The following is a 20,912-nucleotide window of genomic DNA, read 5'->3' on the forward strand; positions in this document are numbered from 1 at the left end:
TTTTTCTTGGATTTTTAACCTATTTTTCTAATCACCCTGTTCAGAGATATTAATACACACCCCTGGAGCCAGTGGGACTTGAACTCAGGCCGCCTGATGAACGGGTAGGGACAATATCACTGCGCCACATGAGGGCCCTGACTTTCCTTACCAGCCACAGTTGCCTCGTCTTCCCTTTAGTATGATTATTCTTCCTTGGGACGCATTTCTGCTGTGCCTCCCAAATCGCCACCATAAACTCCCGCCATTGCTGCTCCACCATCAGTCCCCCCTTGAATCAACTCTGGCAGCTCCTCCCTCCTTTTTTTATTACTTATACTCAATTCTGACACTTAAGCCTGATTCAAACTGAGGGTGAATTTTATCATATTATGGCCACTGCCTCCTTTAGGTTCTTTCACCTTCAGCTCTGTGAACAGGTAGACGTCATTATACATCACCAAATCTAGAATTTCCTGTTCCTAGTGGGCTGTCCCACAAGCTGCTCCAAAAAAACCATCTCGTAGACATAGCACAAATTCCTTTTCTTGAGAACCACTACTAACCTGATTTTCTCAATCCATTTGCATGTTGGAGTCCCCATGATGATTGTAGTAGTACCTTTTTTGCATGCCTTTTCTATCCCCAATTTATTTTCAGCTCCGCATCTTGACCACTACTAAAAGGTGTGTACTGTTTTCCTTTGCTCGAGCCACATAGATTCTATGCCTTCCAACTGTATCTCACTTCTTGCTATTGATTTAGCTTCACTTCTTGCTACCCTGCTCATCTGCCTGACCTTTTAATAAGATGTGTATCCTTGGCTATTTAATTTCCAATCCTGAACCCCATGGGCTTCGTCTCAGTGATTCCTACAACATTGCACTTGCCAATTTCAATCTGCGCTACAAGCTCACTTACCTTGTTTTGTATACTTCATGCATTTAAGTTCAACACCCTTAGTCTTGTGTTGTCTGCCCCTTTCTGAAAGTTGACCCCATATCTGGTGTGCCTGAAGTTAGATTTCTGATCCTTTCCATACTCGGTCCTATTACTCATTCTGGAAACTTTAATAACCTTTGTTGAGCCACCCCTCTTAACTTTTTTCAATAATTTTCCATGCAACAAAATCCACTTTCTAATATTTAATTTTTGCCCTATCTGCAGCTCTAGTTATGTGATTTGCCAGCGCTCTGGTCCCATCGTGATTCAGGTGGAGTCAGTCCCATCAGTGCTGGTGCCAATGACCCATGATTTTAAACCCATTTCACGGATACCAATCTTTTGAGTCATGTGTTTACCTCTTTAATCTTGTTGACCCTATGCTAGTTTGCTCATGACTTAGGTAGTAATCAGAGATAATTGCATTTTTGTTTCTACTTTGTAATTTAGCCCCAGCTACTCATATTCCCTCAGCAGAAACTGTTTCTGCTTTCTGCCTCTGTCATTGGTACCAGCATGGCCAACAACAAATGGATCTTCCATTTAGTTCCTATGCAATTCAGTTTAGCTATCCTGAAACTGGGACACAGGCATATCCTTTGGGATTTTCGTTATTGGCTACAGAGAACAGAGTCTATTCCCCTGACTAAACTATCTCTGATTAGAATGCTTTTCTCTTTTCTTCCTTTGAATGGTTCCCTGTACCATGCTGTTATGATCAGTTTGCTCATCCTTCCTATAGCCTCCACCTAATCCTCATGGGGCAATAATCTGAAACCTGTTAGACAGGCTCAAGGGCTGAAGCAGACGATGAGGAAGGCAGAGAGGAGACAGGTGCATGAGACCCCGGGGGAAGTACCTGTCAGGAACAAATTGAATCTTTTGGAAACAGTAGAGACAGATGAAACTGCCAGTCCGCGAGGCGGCCAGGTCTGTCAATCAAAAGTTGGCATGGAGGCAGAGTGGAAGATTCGGACATTGCACAGAGCCATGGTCATAGGAGACTCCATAGTGAGAGGAACTGACCGGGGTTTTTGTGGCAGCAGACGGGACTTAAGGATGGTGTGTTGCTTTCCTGGTGCCAGGGTTAAAGACATCACAGACAGAGTGCAGGAAGTTCTCAAGGACGAAGGTGAAGAGCCAGAGGTGGTGGTACATGTCGGCGCAAATGATGTCAGGAAGAAGAAGAGGAACATACTACAGCGGGGCTTCTGAGAACTAGGAAGAAGGCTGAAAAGCAGGACGTCCAGGATGGTTATCTCCTGTTTGCTTCCAGTTCTTCGGGCTGGTGAGGCCAGAAACAGAGATAATGGACTTGAACGTGTGGCTGGGGAACTAGTGCAGGAAGCAAAGATTTAAATTCTTGGATCACTGGGGTATGTTTTGTGGTAAGCATAAATTAGACAAGAGGGATGGTTTGCACCTTAATAGGTTAGGAACCAGCATTCTGGCAGGCAGAAGGGTAAGGGCAGTAACAAATTATAAATACTATATATGAATGCACGAAGCATGAGACATAAGATGGATGAGCTTGAGGCTCTTTTGGAAATTGGCAGATACGATATTGTGGGGATAACTGAGACGTGGCTTCAAGTGGACAGGGCCTGGGAAATGAATATTCAAGGCTACATGTGCTATCGTAAGGACAGACTGACGGGCAGAGGGGGTTGGGTGGCCATGTTGGTAAGGGCTTTGCACGGGGGAACCTAGAATCAGGGGATGTAGAGTCAGTATGGATAGAGAAATTGTAAGGGTAAAAAGATCCTCTTGGGAGTTATCTACAGGCCCCCAAACAGTAGCCTGGATGTCGGATGTAAGTTGAATCAGGAGCTGAAATTGGCCTGTCGCAAAGATGTTACGACAGTTGTTATGGGGGATTTCAACATGCAGGTAGACTGGGAGAATCAGGATGGTATTGGGCCTCAAGAAAGAGACTTTGTGAAGTGCCTCCGAGATGGATTCTTAGAGCAGCTGGTGCTGGAGCCTCCCAGGGAGAAGGCATTCTGGATCTGGTATTGTGCAACAAACTAGAATTGACCTCGAAGTGAAGGAGCCATTAGGAAGTAGTGATTAGAATACAATAAGCTTCAATCTGCAATTTGAGAGGGAGAGGGTACAATCAGAAGTGACAATATTTCTGTTGAATAAAGGGAACTTTGGAGCAATGAAGGAGGAGCTGGTTAAAGTTCAATGGTGCAATACCTTAGCAGGGATGACAGTGGAGGAACAACAACAGATATTTCTGTGTATAATGCAGAAGATGCAAGATTAGTTTATTCCAAAAAGGAAGAAAGATCCTAGGAGGAGGCAAGGGTGGCAGTGGCTGACGAGGGAAATTAAGAAACATATAAAAGTTAAGAGAGAAAAAGTATAACACATAGCAAAGATAAGTGGGAAAACGGAGGACTGGGAAGCTTTCAAAGAACAACAGAGGATTACTAAGAAGGAAATACACAGAGAAAAAAATGAGGTACCAAGGTAAACTGGCCAAAAATATAAAGGAGGAGAGTAAAAGCTTTTTTAGATATGTGAAAGGCAAAAAAATGGTTAAGACGAAAATTGGGTCCTTTAAACAGAAACAGGAGAATATATTATGGGGAACAAGGAAATGGCAGAAGAATTGAATTGGTACCTCAGATCTGTGTTCACTGGGGAAGACACAAGCAATCTCCGTGAGGTACCAGTGGCTGAAGGACCTGAACTGAAGGGAATTTATATTTGCCAGGAATTGGTGTTGGAGAGACTTAGGTCTGAAGGTTGATGAGTCCCCCGGGCCTGATGGTCTACATCCCAGGGTACTGAAGGAGGTGCCTCGAGAAATTGTGGGTGCGTTGGTGATTATTTTACAGACTTCGATAGATTCGGGATCAGTTCCTGTGGATTGGAGGGTGGCTAATGTTGTAGTACTTTTTAAGAAAGGTGGAAGAGAGAAAGCAGGAAATTATAGACCAGTTAGTCTGACCTCAGTGATGGGAAAGATGCTGGAGTCTACTATAAAGAATGAAATTACAACACATCTGGATAGCAGTAACAGGATAGGTCAGAGTCAGCATGGATCTATGAAGGGGAAATCATGCTTGACTAATCTTCTGGAATTTTTTTGAGGATGTAACTCTGAAGATGGACGAGGGAGATCCAGTAGGTGTCGTGTACCTGAACTTTCAGAAAGCTTTTGATAAAGTCCCACATAGGAGGTTAGTGAGCAAAGTTATGGCGTATGGTATTGGGGGCAAAGTACTAACTTGGACTGAAAGTTGGTTGGCTGACAGGAAACAAAGAGTAGTGATAAACGGCTCCATTTCAGAATGGCAGGCAGTGACCAGTCAGGTACCGCAGGGATCAGTGCTGGGACCGCAGCTTTTTACAACATATATTAATGATATAGAAGATGGTATTAGTAATAACATTAGCAAATTTGCTGATGATACAAAGCTGGGTGGCAGGGTGAAATGTGATGAGGATGTTAGGAGATTACATGGTGACGTGGACAGGTTAGGTGAGTGGTCAGATGCATGGCAGATGCAGTTTAATGTGGATAAATGTATGGTTATCCACTTTGGTGGCAAGAACAGGAAGGTAGGTTACTACCTAAATAGAGTCAAGTTAGGTAAAGGGGCAGTACAAAGAGATCTGGGTGTTCTTGTACACCAGTCAGTGAAGGTAAGCATGCTGGTACAGCAGCTAGTAAAGAAGGCTAATAGCATGCTGGCCTTCATAACAAGAGGGATTGAGTATAGAAGCAAAGAGGTTCTTCTGCAGCTGTACAGGGCCCTGGTGAGACCACAATTGGAGTACTGTGTGCAGTTCTGTTTAGATTAGATTACTTAGTGTGGAAACAGGCCCTTGGGCCCAACAAGTCCACACCGACCCGCCAAAGCGCAACCCACCCATACCCCTACATTTACCCCTTTACCTAACACTACGGGCAATTTAGCATGGTCAATTCACCTGACCTGCACATCTTTGGACTGTGGGAGGAAACCGGAGCACCCGGAGGAAACTCTCGCACACACGGGGAGAATGTGCAAACTCCACACAGTCAGTTGCCTGGGTCGGGAATTGAACCCGGGTCTCTGGCGCTGTGAGGCAGCAGTGCTAGCCACCGTGCCGCCCATTTCTGGTCTCCAAATTTGAGGAAAGACATTTTGGCTATTGAGGGAGTGCAGCATAGGTTCATGAGGTCAGTTCCTGGAATGGCGGGACTACCTTACGCTGAAAGACTGGAGTGACTGGGCTTGTATACCCATGAGTTTAGAAGACTGAGAGGGGATCTGATTGAGACATATAAAATTATTAAAGGATTGGACACTCTGGAGGCAGGAAACATGTTTCCGCTGATGGGTGAGTGCCGAACCAGAGGACACAGCTTAAAAATACGGGGTAGACCATTGAGGACAGAGATGAGGAGAAACTTCTTCACCCAGAGAGTGATGGCTGTGTGGAATGTTCTGCCCCAGAGGGCAGTGGAGGCCCAGTCTCTGGATTCATTTAAGAAAGAGTTGGATAGAGCTCTCAAGGATTATGGAGATAAGGCAGGAACAGGATATTGATTAAGGATGATCAGCCATGATCATATTGAATGGTGGTGCTGGCCCGAAGGGCAGAATAGCCTACTCCTGCACCTATTGTCTATTGTCTTTCAGCACTATCTCTTAGATAGCTCTTGCTACCTCTCTCGTAGTCACACCCTGTGCTTTGTAGATATATGAAAGATAAAGACAGGATTTAATGCAATATTCTCAAGTTGTTTGTGCGAATGCAGCTCCAACAGCATTCAAATTTATACACCCCATTGTCTCATTTAAACATTCACATTTAAACACTGCCTTGTCCAATTTAAACATTCTTGCCCTCTCACTCTCTCAAAGGACAATTGTGGATGAGCAATAATTATTGGCCGAGCCTACTATGTCTTGGGAGTGCCTAATGCACAAACATTGGACTGCAATGCATACCAACTTTAATTCATTCGACCGATGTTGATTATAACTCTTGAGATGGTGATAGTGAACTGCCTTCCAGAACCGCTGCAATCCATGTTGATAGATTCACAATGCTGCAAGAGAGGAAATTCTGCTACAAGATGTGCTGCAGCAACCTGAAGGCTTCAGGAGCACTTCCCTAGTTTGCAAATGGAGACTGCACCTGACATCTGGGAATACCTTCACCACCTTCAAGTTCCCCATCATGCTAACTTGCAGATATGTCACTGTTCGTTCATTGAGTCAAAATCTGAACTCAGTCTCTGAAGGCATTCACCGTGGACTGCAGATTTTACGAAGACCACATTTTGAAGAACAGCCAAATGGTCAGTAAATAACTGCATGCTTTAATTGTTTAAAAATAAAGTGCAAGCCACCTTGCTGTGCGAGTGAAGTCAAGTATAGATCAGACCAAGGAAGAATGGCACGTTTCCTTTCCTAAAGAACTTTGGTTGAACCATTTGAGTTACGATGACAGTTCAACAATTTCACGGTCATTTTAAGTGTTGAATCGTAGAAACGTTTCATCATAGGAGGATGCCATTTAACCCAGTGTGTCTTTGCCAGCCAGAATGAACTACCAAACTGGGCAGTGAATTCCTGATATCGAGCACCTTCTGGGTCAAGGGGCTTTTCGTCATGTCCTCTCAAATCCATCTACAAATTGCCTTAAATCTGTTCCCTCGGTAATTGACCTTCCTGCTAGGGGATGCAGATCTTTCTTATTTAGTCCCCTCATAATGTTGTGTACCTCCATTGTCATCCGTCAGCCATCTCTGTTCAGGAAAACAACTGTATGCTTACCCAATCATTTCTTGAGGTGGCAATTTTTAACTGCTGTCAACACATTGCCTGGTGAAAGACTTTTTTTTGAGATACCACATGCTTTCAGCTTGATTATTAAACAGTCTCACCTTGTATTTATCTTTCTTTCAAGCAGCAGTCCCAGATAGTGAAGAAAAGTTGGAGTACATTTGTTTACGTCTGTGAAATCTGAAGAATAATTTTGAGTTAGTTAACCAGTTTTAATCAAAAAGAACTACAAATGCTGTTCATGATTATTGGTGGGCACAGTTAATGCATACATTTTATTACTAAAGTATGATAACGGCCTGCTAGATTAAATCCAGAAGATTACTTGGATTACATATGTGCAAAAATCAAATTCTCTAAGATTTGCTGATCACTGTATCCATCGCTCACAATTGGGCTTTGATAAGGATCTCTGACTGCCACATGGAATATTCCGTGAATGTTTCAGTGGCTGCAGATGCGCTCTTTTACACTGTACTTGCAATCTCTGGTAGAAATGGGCATTAGCTGAGGAACAGTTATTTTAGATCGAACAACTGTTGGTGTGGGACTCCTTAGAGATCTACCCTGTAAGAGTATACCACCATGGTCATCTCTTTCAGTCTATCAAAGCTGTTTCATAGAATCCCTACAGTGTGGAAACAGTTCATTGGGCCCAACAAGTCCACACTGACCCTCTGAAGAGTAATCCACCCAGACCCTATTACTCTACATTTACCCCTGACTAATCCTGCACATCCCTGAACACCATGGGCAATTTAGCATGGCCAATTCATATAACCTGCACGTCTTTGAACTGAGGGAGGAAGCCGGATCACCCGGAGGAAACCAGTGCAGACACGTGGAGAATGTGGAAACTCCACACGTCTGAGGCTGGAACCGAACCCGCCCCTGGCACTGAGAGGCAACAGTGCTAACCACTGAGCCACCGTGCCACCCCATTCATGAAGAACAACAATAATTGCTATGACGGGCCTTTAGTTTTCAAATGATGCTTCCTCCATGTGACAGCAAGGCATGCAACAGCATAAATAGCAAAAGCGAAATACAAAGTAAAGTAAAACTCTTAGAACAAGCAGGCAGTTTAGCAGCATTAGATAATTGGGCTTGTACCATTTTTCAGACTGAAAAAATAAAGGATAGACAGTTATATTAATGAAATCTGAAAAGTTGGATTGTTAGCAAATGTACAGTGAGAGGAAATATCAGTGAAATGATTGCTGAAGGATATGTCCAGACATCTGGAAATTACTGGACATTTACATAAGAGAAGCAAAGGATGTATTAGTATCATTACCATTTATGTGCGGTACAACAGACCATTTTGTAAATAAAATAAATTACAAGACATGCACCTTTCAGTATGTTTGGGTCTAAAATAACCAACTTGATTTAGAGCTGCTTCGAGCTTAGTAAACACATTTGTTTTTTCAGAAACACAACTGTGATGAATTCATCTTGCCATTAGTTTTGTCTCAGGCCTGTTTCTAGTATTCATTTTTAAATTAGCTTTAAAGGTCGAGGAAATTTCAATAAAGTTGAATATAAAACCATAAGACATAGGGACAGAAATTAGACCATTCAGCCCATTGAGTCTGCTCTGCCATTTGATCATGTTGATGCATTTTCCTGCTTTCTCCCTGTAACCTTTGATCCCCGTGACAATCAAGAACGCACCTGTCCCTGTTTTAAATTTACTCAAAGACTTGACCTCCACAGCTTTCTATGGCAATGAACTCCACAAATTGACCACTTTCTGGCTAAAGAAGTTTCTCCTTATCTCTGTTGTAAAGGGGCTTCACTTTACTCTATGGCTGTGCCCTCGGCTCCTCATCTCTCCTGCTATTGGAAGCATCTTCCCAAAGTTCACTCTGTCTGAGCCATTCAATATTCTGTAAGTTTCAGTCAGGTCCCCTGTCATCTTTCTAAACTCTATGGGGTGTAGTCCCAGGTAGTCCTCAAACATTCCTCATATGTTAAGCCTTTCATTGCTGAGATCATTCTTGTGAACCTCCTCTGGACCATCGTGAACTCGCTCCAGGATCAAAACATCCTTCCTGAGGTTCGGGGACCAAAATTGTTCACAATACTCTAAACGTGGTTTGCACAGAGCCTTATAAAGCCTCAGAAGTATATCTTACTTTCATATTCCTGTCCTCTCAAGGTGAATGACAGCATTGTAATTGCCTTCCTAACTACCAACTCAAGACACAAGTTTTTCTTAATACAATAGGCATTTAAAATTTTTCTAAATGATGAAAAATACTGTAGTATCTGATGTAAAAATGAGAATTGGAGAGGGTATAGATCTGTCCCCTCGCTATGACTGTTCTAATTGTGCACACCAACACCACTTCCCCACTCCTCTCAATTCATTGATTTCCTCCCAAGCAAGTATAAAGTACCCGACAGTCCTGAATGAGACAGCAATTTATGTAAACTTCCTCTCATCTTATACACTTTATTCAGTTTTCTCTGCGTTGGAGAGGAAAGATGCAGATAAAGTGACCACATTGCTAAAGATCCTATTCTGTTCATAAATGTCACAGACAAAATGTGTATTTCTTTTTATTGCCATGTTTGTATACTGGTGATATGTTTTCTTATACTCAGTCCAATTAAATAGCTCTAGCAGCAAACTTTTAGAGAGTTTAAAATCTAAATAATCTTTATTTTCTCTCACTTAACCCATTCTTCCACTAATGCATTCAAAAAATTTAGGAATGAATAACAAGAAACCAACCCTCTGAGTAAAGAGATTCTTCCTAATCTCAGTCCTAAATCTCAGTCTTATTCTGCGTCCTCGGTTTCTAAATCATAGAAACTACATTTTTGCAGATAGCTTATTCTTTACCTTTAAGAATTTTCTAAGTTTCAATGAGATCTCCTGTCATTCTTCCCAGTCTCATTAATCTATCCTCAGAGGACAATCCTCCCATCCAAAGAATTAGTCACATCAATACGAGTGTGACCTGAGGTTACACTTGCCATTCCCACTCTGATTTTATTTGTTTAAGCTGTTTCAACACCCATAAAGGGACACTGGGGAAATGCATGTGCGTTCATTTGAGCTTTCTAGTCTGAAGATAGATGAGTAAATTTATATCCTTATCAGGTTTTGATGCTCATATGTCTTTGGTTTGTCGATCTGTGGAATCATAACTCCATTCATATGTACAGTTTTTTTGCTTTGCCATTCTTCAACACTCTTATTTCTGATGCATGGGATGAACCTAAAACATGGAGGGTCTGTTTGCTATGATTTTATTCTCTCCACAGATGCTGACTGGCCTATTCTGTGTTTCCAGGGATGTGAGGTGATTCGAAATTTGCTCATTGGAATTCCAGCTGTCCATATTGTTACACAGGTTCTGGAACTTGATTAGATATCCAAGGCAACATACATAGCAAATCATTTTTACAGGTATGTAAGGTGAATTTCTCCACCAATTAGAGTCAAAGTTGTACAGCACAGAAACTGACCCTTCGGTCCAACTCATCCATGCTGACCGGACATCCTAAATTAATCTAGTCCCATTTGCCAGCATTTGGCCCAAATCCTTTCAACCCTTCCAATTCATGTACCCATTGTAATTGTACCAGTGTCCACCACCACCTCTGGCAGCTCATTCCATATACGCATCACCCTCTGCTTGAAAAAATTGCTGCTCAAGTCTCTCTCAAATATTTTTCCTCTCACTTTAAACCTAGGCCTTCTGGTTTTGGACTCCCCTATGCAGGGGATAAAGACTTGGCTCTTCACCTCACGATTTTGAGCCTCTTTAAGGTCACCCCTCAGCCTTTGAAGCTCTAGGAAAAATAGTCCCAGTCAATTCAACCTCTCTTTATAGCTTAAACCCTCCAACCCCAGCAACATCCTTGTAAATCTTTTCTGAACGTTTTCAAATTTAACAAGATCCTTGCTGTAGCAGGGAAACAAGAATTGAATGGACTGTTCCAAACATGGCTTAACCAATGTCTTGCACAGATTAGATTACTTACAGTATGGAAACAGGCCCTTCGGCTCAACAAGTCCACACCGACCCGACTACGGGCAATTTAGCATGGCCAATTCACCTGACCCGCACATCTTTGGATTGTGGGAGGAAACCGGAGCACCCGGAGGAAACCCACGCAGACACAGGGAGAATGTGCAAACTCCACACAGTCGCCTGGGGTGGGAATTGAACCCAGGTCCCTGGCGCTGTGAGGCAGCAGTGCTAACCACTGTGCCACCGTGCCGCTACAACATGATCTCCCGACTCCCTATGTTCAATGCACTGACCAATAAAGGCAAGTGTATCAAATGCTGTCTTCACTACCCTGCCTACCTGTGACTCCATTCTTCAAAAAATTATGAACCTGCGCCCCAAAGTTGCTTTGTTTGGTAATACTCCGCAGGACCCTACAATTAAGTGTATACATCATGCCTTGATTTGCCTTACCAAAATGCAACACCTCACATTTATCTAAGTTAAACTCCATTTGGTGGTACTTAGCCCATCGGCCCATTGATGAAGGTCCCATTGTACTCTGAGATAACCACCTTCGCTGTGCTCTACACCAATTATTCAAGTCACACACTTTTTTGAAATAATGGCTGAGATTTTGCAGTGGTAATGATGTGAATCTGTCAATATTCATCCACTGATAGCAATGTTTGGGGTATGCACATTTTAGACTTGAGGGGGATCAGAGGTGTTCTCAAACGATATCAAGTGGAAAATAATTGAATTGATGAGAACTTGGTCTCATTTGACCCCTTAGTGATCAAAGGTGATAATTGTTTCCAAGCTCCTGAAAAAAGCTGCACCTTGTTGAATAAGGCATGATAAATTTTAAGAATCTGCTAGCTTCATGATTGTTGTTAAGCACTCTCTTTTTGATGGTCTTAAAAACTAATTTTATGTTTGGAATATAAAAGTTATAATGTCATAAATGTTTTAAAAGATTTTTTGAAGTTAATCCACCATTTGAAGTTTTTGATTCCTGATTAAGGCTCCTTTGTGCTATACCTTTGTACCTTAGTATGATTTGCTTCTTAACTGTTTGATAATATCAATGCTGCTGCTGTATATGCCAGATTTAAACTCTGCCAAAACTATCAGGTATTGCTAGATTTTTGTCGATAGCATTTTAAATAAAGTCGAAAAATGTCATTATTTGACCTCAGGTTAAAAAAAAATGTCAGTGAAACAGGGTGCTTGGTGACAATCTATAATTTTAGAATCCCAAGTTGGAATATGAATGCTATTCCCTGTTTTAAACAACAGCAATACTGCATGCAATACCAATCTATGGATCTAGACTAAATACTTGCTACTCACGATGTCATGTTCAAAAGTGAGGGGGAAGATTCAAGGTTCATGTTGTCTTTTGTTTCAAGCATTTGAAGCAATCCTGTGCCTGTGTTTTTCGTATTACCTAAAAAAAAAACGCAACATCTGGAGCTAATCCAGAAAAATTTGTAATTATTCAACTCAATGTTTTAATAGATATGAATTTTGAAAATCAGTGATTTAGGTAGAAGATCTCTTTTACTTAACAGCTTGAAAGTGGAAGTTGGTTCAATGGTTTGGTGTCATTCATTCTAAATTAACATTTGGTCTAACCTTTTCTTTAACCAACTTAAATGCTGTGAGATACAGTAGAAGTTTTTTTTCTTTCATGGAATATTGACTCAGGTAATAATATTTATTGTCTGTTCCTAATTACCCTCCAGACATGGTAAGCTGCTACGCTGAAGTGCTTAGTCCATCTGGTACAGATACACCCACAGAACTGTTAAGGGAGTTTCAGGATCTTGACCCAGTGACAGTGAAGGAATACTGATATGGTTCCAAGTCAGAATGATGTGTGACTTGGTTTGGTACTTGCGGAAGGTCCTATGCATCTGCTTCTTGTTTCCTTCTCGGTGGTAGAGGTCATGATTTGGAAATGTGCTGTTTAAGGGGTTTTGACAAATGTTATAGATCAGTTAATCTTGTAAGATGATACAATCTGCTCCCTCTGTGCATTAATGATAAAAGAAATGAATGTTGAAGATGGTGAATGAGGCACTAGTCAAGTGGGCAGCTTTACCCAAGATAACGTCGAGTATGTTTGGAACTGCGCTCATCCAGACAAATGGAGAGTATTTTATCAAACTCCTGTGTGTGCCTTAAATATAGTGGACACTCTTTAGGTGTCAAGAAGTGCATTTCAAACAGAATTTTCAACTCTGCCCTATAATTGTTCAACAGTATTTATATGTCTGATCCAATTTAGTTTCTGGTCAGTGGTAATTCCAGGATCTTGATATTGGGGAATTCAGTAGTGATAATTGAATATCAAGGAATGATGAATGAATTCTCTTATTGGAGAAAGTCATTCCCTGACATTTGTCTAATACAAATTTTACTTGCCATTTATAATCCCAAACTATCCTTTTGGGAAGGAAATCTGCCACCTTACCTGGTTTGACTGACATTTGACTCCCAATTCAAAGCAACACAGGTGTGTTTTACACATAGATGATGGGAAGAGAAGAGCTTCTGTCAGTGACATTCATGAATAACCTGCTTCTTATTTTAGTGATTCCTGCTGAAAGTTTTGTGTTGTACGTGTTCATTCTGTTGATTTAAAATTACCAGTAGCTATGAATGTAGCAGATAGTGTCTGTCCTCCAAATTGACTGCAATTTTGAGTAGGTAGAGCGATATGTACAAACTACTTGAAATTTTAAAATCCTGAAAGTTTGAACTGTTTTCCAGCAGTGGACATTGGGAGTGTTTTAGTCTGCTGAGTGTCAAATTTGTGCTGTAAACAAATGGCTAAGAGGCTCTTTAGTTTTATAATGTCTGTTGGGAATTCATACTGCCAGTAAATGCAAGTGTTCTAAGTATCAGGCGCTCCTATTTAAGGACACATTCTTTAAATGTGTCGCAGGTTTTCTAATTGGTGAATTCTGTTGGAGTGTTTAATTTTTACAAAATGATTTGGAGATGGCTATTGTGTCTAATTTGTGAATTCTCATTAAAGCTTGATGAAGGTATTCAACATTGACCTCATGAATCTATTGTGACAGCGTGACTCACTAGCATGTTCCATCACCACTGTAGAAGAAACCCGGAACTGCAGCAGGAACTGCAAATCCAAAATGCTGTTGCAGCTGGTGATGTTCATACAGTGCGCAAGATGCTGGAACAAGGCTATTCTCCTAATGGTCGTGATGCTAATGGATGGACTCTGCTCCATTTTTCTGCAGCGCGTGGCAAAGAAAGATGTGTTCGTGTATTCTTAGAGCATGGAGGTAAGTGAATATGATGTGTCTAAAACTAACTCTTTATAATTTATCTGCACTTGCTTGTATTCTTGATGAGCAAAACTTATAGCCTTCTCGTGATGATTGGCATGTTTGTTGTGTGCAGTCCAGTGTTGACAGTTGTAGATTGTAGGCAAAAGTGAGGACTGCAGATGCTGGAAACCAGAGTTTAGATTAATATGGTGCTGGAAAAGCACAGCAGGTCAGGCAGCATCCAAGGAGCAGGAAAATCAAAGTTTTGGGCTAAAGCCTTTCATCCGGAAAGTTGTAGATTGCGATGTAACCAGAGGACATATTGAGAGGTTCATAATCACATATGACATATTCTTAATGGAAAAGGATTGACAATGTTCTACATTGGATAGGAATTAGATAATTAACTTTAAGATGTCCTGTAACTGGCTGAAGAAGTATAAAAATTATGTTTGAATAATCCAACAGGTGTATTTTATACATAGGTTCAAAATCATCATAACAGTCAAAGTGCAAATTTATTCCAAATGAACATTTGTGGGCCTGACTATATTTTAAATTTTGCATAGTTTGGAAATGTTATAAGTTAAAAGTTAACAAGAGACCTATCTTAATACATTCAAAATGAAATGAATGAGAAAGGTAGTTTTCTTCCAGATATTGAACCTTATGACTGCAGCTATGGTTGAAGCTAGGCCTTGTGGTTTCCCAGAAGTAAACACAGTTAACGTGATTAGCAATATCTTGTTGTAACTACCAGGAAAGATTGAACAGGATTGGAACAACATTCTCTGGAAGAAGACTAAGAGAAAATCTGAGAGGCCTTCAACATTTTGAGGGGTTGAATAGGGTGAATGTGGAATCTATTTCTATTTGAGTCCAGATCAGCTGGCGTCATTACAGTATAGATACAAGCTCATCAAAACAAACTAGTCATTTGATAAAGTTGAGAAAGTAGCCCCATCTGATGAATGGTTGAAGATGAGGCATTGAGACGAGAGATTGAGGCATATGAAATGGTGAAGAGAATATAGGTGCAGAATTTGAAGAGGTTAGTATTCGGAGAAGATTCATGTCGTAAGCATCGACATTCACCATGTGAATTGTCTAAGTCATCTGTTTCATAGCTATATATTCTACATAAAAACTACAACAGAACAAGTACTAAAACTTGTGATATTACATCCAGCACCCTTCACACACTGACACTATACCTTCCGTTAGGACTTGTATTGTGCACCTTGCTTCCAGGTCACATGTTTCCCTTGATTCCAGTATGATTTTGGAGTTCTCTCATCTGTTCAGTATAGAGTGGGAACTGTCAACTGGATGTGCAAATTGGCCATGGCACAGTAGAGGGGGAGCAATAAGGAATGTTATAGTTGTAGTAGTCATCGTGATCATGGTTGGAGTTGTCGTAGGTATAATGAAGGGGCCTGACACCATTTTCTGCAACCAGCAGTGAGATTAAAGACCGTTGTGCTGCCTGCCAGGTGCTGGGGTTTGGGATATCTACACAGGACTGAAATATAACATAGTGGGAGGTCTGGATCCAGTGGTTATGGTCCGCAGGTACCAATAGATCTGTAGCACAGAGAAAGACCCTTTGGACCAACACATCTGATATCAAAACAATCACCAAACTATTCTATTATCATTGTCCAACACCTAGCCTCGATAGCCTTGGCTTCACAAGTGGACATCGAAATACTGGAATGTTATGATGTTTTCTGTCTCTACCAAACTTAGAGGCAGTGGGTTCCAGATTCTCACCACCTTCTGGTTGAAAGTGTTTTTCCTCACACATCCCTTAAACCTCTTATCCCTTGCCTTAATTCTCTGCCCTTTAGACATTGATCCCTCCATCAAAGGTCGAAGTCTCTTCCTGACAACCCTAACTGCACCTTTCATAATTTTATCCATCCCAATCATATCGTCTCTCAATCTCCTGTGTTTAGATTAGATTAGATTACTTAGTGTGGAAACAGGCCCTTCGGCCCAGCAAGTCCACACCGACCCGCCGAAGCGCAACCCACGCAGACCCATTCCCCTACATTTCATATAGATTAGATTAGAACTAAGTTCTAAGCAAACAGCACCAGTCTGTCGAATCTGTCTTCATAATTGAAACTTGCCACCAGACAACATCCTGGTCAGTCCCCCCAGCACCTTCTCCAGTTATGTCGCATGTTTCCTATAATAGAACTGGGCACACTAGTTGTGGCCTAATCAGTATTTTACACAGTTCCAGCATAACCTCCCTGCTCTTCAACTCCACACCTCGCCTACTAAAGGCAAGTATCCCATATGCCCCCTCAATTACTTTATCCACCTGACCTGATACCTTAAAGGACCAGTGTGAATGCACACCAAGGTCCCTCTGATCCTCAGTGCTTCTACAGTCCTGCTATTCATCATGTATTCCTTTGCCTTGCTAGTCTTACCTAAATGCATCACTTCACACTTATCTGGATTGAACTCTATTTTCTGCTGATCAACCCAACTACCCTCTTGCAATCAAAGACTATCCTTCCCACAGTTTTACCCCCCCCCGCCAATTTTTGTATCATATGCAAGCTTACTGACAGTCCAACATTTAAATCTAAATCATTTACATAAACTACAAACAGCAAGGGACCCAATGCTGACCCCTGTGAGATTCCACTGAGCAGGGTAAAAACAATGACTGCAGATGCTGGAAACCAGATTCTGGATCAGCTGGATGCTACCATCTCATCGCCTTTATTCCTGATGAAGGGCTTTTGCCTGAAACGTCGATTTCGCTGCTCGTTGGATGCTGCCTGAACTGCTGTGCTCTTCCAGCACCACTGATACAGATTCCACTGAGCACAGACCTCCAGTGACCTCCAGACACCCTTCAACCGTCACCCTCTGCTTTTGCTACTCAGCCAATTTTGGATCCAGTTTGCCAAATTTCCTTGGATCCTGTGGGTTCTTAGCTATGCTATCAGTCTCCCATGCAGGACCTCATCAAAAGCCTTGCTGAAGTCCAAGTAGACCACATCAAAAGCATTGTCCTCATCTGTGTACCATTCATGGGATGAAGGTATCGCTAGTTAGGCCAGCACTCATTCCCCATCTCATTGCCCAGATGACAGATTGGAGCCACATTGCTATGGGTCTGGTCACCTCTTTCAAAGAATTAGTCAAATTGGTCAGACATGACCTCTCTTACAAAACCATGCTAACTATTTCTTGAAAAATCCCTGCCTTTCAAAATGGAGATTCATTCTGTCCTTCATAATTGCTTCCAATAGTTTTCTTACCACTGAGTTTAGACTGACTAGTTTATACTTTCCTGGTTTATCCCTTGCTCCCTTCCAAGTAACAATGTCATATCGGCTGTCTTCCAGTCCTCCAGCACTTCTCCTGTGGCCAGGGAGGAACTGAAATTTTATGCCAGTGCCCCAACTATTTCCTCCCTTGCGTCACTCAACAACCTGGGATGAATTTCATCTGACCCTTGAGATTTATCCATCTTTATGCCTGCAAGACTACTAATAACCTCTTCGCTGTCTGTACAAATTTCTTCAACTGAATCACAGATCTTATCCTTGATCTATATCCATGTTAGTGAACACCAATGGACAATATTCATTTGCAAGCCATCTTTAATTGATCCTACTTGGTTTTTGAGGTACTTTTCCCTTGATGTACCTCAGAAATAAATTTAGACTTTTCCTTTTTTTGTTTTACCTGCCTGATGGGGTTGATTTTGTGTGTGTGTGTGTGTGTGTGTGTGTGTGTATATACGAAAACTAGCATAACATTTAGTTGAACCTCCTGGAATTCATTCCATTCTTACTTGATTGTCAGAGTTTCAGTTGGAAGCTCCTGGCCCAGTTCTTCTAAATTGAACCATTCACTGCCATATGTATCATTCTTTCATGACCTCATTTTGGAAATAAAGTTTAGAGATTTCTTTACCATTAAATAAGTTGCTTTTATTAATTTGAGATTCAAGTTAAAATATTTTGTGATGTTTAATGATGTTTGTGTTCTTTGATAATTGTACAATCTTTATTTAAAACAAAGAAAACTCATAAATAAAAATACATGTTCCTGCATACTCTCATTAAGGAATTAATGAGAATAAGCAAAGAACTACTAAAAATGAAAAAGATCCTCAGGAAAAAAATATCTGTGGTAACAGTATTATGGCTGTTTATAGTTCTAACATATGCCTTAGATTGGGAGTGAAATTTGCAGAGCCCTTTGCCACAGTGGAGTATCACTGAAGGTATGAGAATCTATCTGGTTCAGTAATGTTCTTAGGGTAGGAAACTGCCATCGTTCCCTAGTCTGTCCTATATGCAACTCCAGACACATAGTCAAGTGTTTGACTCTTAACGGCCCTCTCAGCATTAGGGATGAGCAATATATGCTGACGATACATAGCCAGTGACGCCTAAATCCCATGAATGAATGAAAAATGGGGAGACATGCAATGATCTGAGTATCATCTTTCTGTGCTTTATTATTCTGTAATCCTTGATTTCAATACAAGTTTTTTTTTTCCCCTTCTAACTTAAAGCATTCCTTTAAATGTTAACCCCACCCACTCTGTCTGGAACAATTACATGCCTTGCAGCTAACTCAGCTAAGGGAAGACTGTTATTTGTGTCTGATTGTATTTGTACTCGTACTTGCCTTTATTTTGGGTTAAGATACATGTCCAATGTCACTGTAAACAGAACATAGAACAGTACAGCACAGGAACAGGCCTGGCGGCGCAGCATTTCTGCATCGACAATGAAGTCGTTCTAAACTAATCCCATCTGCTTGCACATGGTCCATATCGCTCTATTTCCTGCCTGTTCATGTCTGTCTAAATGTGTCGTATCTGCTCATACCACCTCCCCATCAACGTACACCAGGCACCTACTATCCTCTTTTAAATGTCTCCCTTTCATTTCAAATCTATGCTTCCTAGCATTTGACGTTTCCATCCTGGGAAAAAGACTCTGACTATTCATCCTATCCATGCCTGTCAATTTTATATACAGAAAACCTTGTTTTAATCCGTGCTTTTCATAAACTGACATACATTATGTACCTCTCATACCACGATCTAAAACAGAGTATTTATGCTATAAATAAAATATAACCGTGATGTGTATACCCATGCACTATGTTTCTAGTATTTAGTGTATGTTTTTACTTTGATTTTAGGAAGTATGTTAAAGCTTTTACATAAATTTTTTTTTGAGGGATGTTGATGCCTCAAAGCTTTGCTTGGTAAGGGTTTACAATGGTAATGCATACCTCTTGATAATTTGGAATAATTGATCTTGATTCCATTGATGTTTATTTAATAAAACATTTGCTGTATTTCTATCAAGTCACCCTCAGTCTCTGACAATCCACGTATATCCTACTTTTTGCAGGTAATACACTCTAATCCAAGCAACATTTTCGTAAACCTAATTTACACTCTCTCCAAAGCTTCTACAGCTTTCCTACAATGTGGTGACCAGAACTGTACAATACTCCAAATGTGACTTATCTAAAGTTTTAGACAATTGTTCATGACTTGCCAATCTTTATACTATGTGCTCTGATATGTGCAAGGGCACTGTACTCCTCCTTTATTGCCGTATCTGTTTCTGTAGCTACTTTAGGAATATATGGACTTGCACCCCACGGTCTCGCTGAATATCAAAACTCCTAAGGGTCCTGCCATTTATTGTGTACTTTCTTCTTGCATTCCATTTCCAAAAATGCATCATCTCACATTTATCCAGATTAAATTAACTGCCATTTCTCCATCCAAATTTCCAACTGATCTGTATCCTGCTGTATCATTCCTTGCTATTCACAACTCCACCTATTTTCGTGCAGTCTGCAAACTTATTTATCAGACCATTCACATTTTCATCAAATCACTTTTAGGAACAGTAGAGGTCCCAGAACAGGTCCTTGTGGAGCACCACTGAACACAGACCTCTAGTCAGTAAAACACCCCTCCTCAACTACCTCTGTCTTCTGTGACCAAACCAATTTTGTTTCCAATATAGGAACTCACTGTGCATCCCTTGTGACGTAATCCTCTGAATTAGCCTACTATGAGAAACATTGTCAAATGCTTTAGTAAAGTCCATGTAGACAACATCCACTGCCCTATCCTCATCAATATCATTGTCACTCCCTCAAAAAAAACTCAATCAAATTTGAGAGACAAGATCTCCCCTACACAAAATCATGCATCCATAATAAGTCAATCCTTTTCCAAATGTAAGTCCTGTCCCTAAGAATCTTCTCCACTATTTTCCCTAACACTGATGTAAGGCTCACTGGTCTATAATTTCCTGGATTGTCTGTGTTGCTCTCTTTCAACAGAGGAAAACATTGGTTATTCTCCTGAGACCTTGCTTATGGCTAAAAAGGATACAGATATCTTTGTCAAGGCCAGATATTTCCTACCTTGCCTCCCTCAGTAGAATTGAAAAGATTCCATCAGGCCCTGGGGGCTCAACTGTCCTCATGTTTTTCAAGACACCCAACATTACCACCTCTTTAAAATCGACATGCCCTTTAATATCAATATTTCCCTCCGTAATACTGCTGTCATTCATTTCCTACTCTTTGAAAATCCCATGCATGCTATTGGATGGGGTTAGCCAGCAGTATTGCATCTCCACTTAACAAAATTATGCCAGTAACTAACAAGGAAAAGTTACCCTTAGCTTTCTTAACCAATTTCTTTTTAACCATTTCACCTTTCTTATCATATTTTTGGATTTTTATTTCATTTATTTTGTGCACCCTGATGCCTTTTAAAATCTCTTTTAATTGTTTCTTAATTCTTTTAAAATGGGTTTTATTTTCCTAGCTTTTTTTGAGACTTCCTGCCTGGTAGTTGCAAATTTGTCTGCTGTACATGTCTATCTTGTAGATTG

General features: G+C 40.9%; 1 protein-coding gene across 11 annotated transcripts in view; it reads left to right on the top strand.

The window, feature by feature from the left end:
• Window positions 1-20,912, top strand: part of asb7 (ankyrin repeat and SOCS box containing 7) — an 82,271-nt gene that overhangs the window by 36,146 nt on the left and 25,213 nt on the right. For 5 of the 11 annotated variants that reach the window (XM_060853111.1, XM_060853115.1, XM_060853110.1 and 2 more), the window contains 2 exons: window positions 9,996-10,140; window positions 13,737-14,007. In XM_060853111.1, coding sequence (XP_060709094.1) covers window positions 13,797-14,007 — 211 coding nt within the window. In that variant the 5' untranslated portion in view covers window positions 9,996-10,140; window positions 13,737-13,796. Of the gene's footprint in view, window positions 1-5,789; window positions 6,230-9,995; window positions 10,141-13,736; window positions 14,008-20,912 lie in introns of all 11 variants that reach the window. The other 6 variants (XM_060853116.1, XM_060853113.1, XM_060853119.1 and 3 more) reach the window with 4 other exon arrangements.

Source organism: Hemiscyllium ocellatum, chromosome 39, assembly GCF_020745735.1.
Source record: "Hemiscyllium ocellatum isolate sHemOce1 chromosome 39, sHemOce1.pat.X.cur, whole genome shotgun sequence".
Classification (NCBI taxonomy): domain Eukaryota; kingdom Metazoa; phylum Chordata; class Chondrichthyes; order Orectolobiformes; family Hemiscylliidae; genus Hemiscyllium; species Hemiscyllium ocellatum.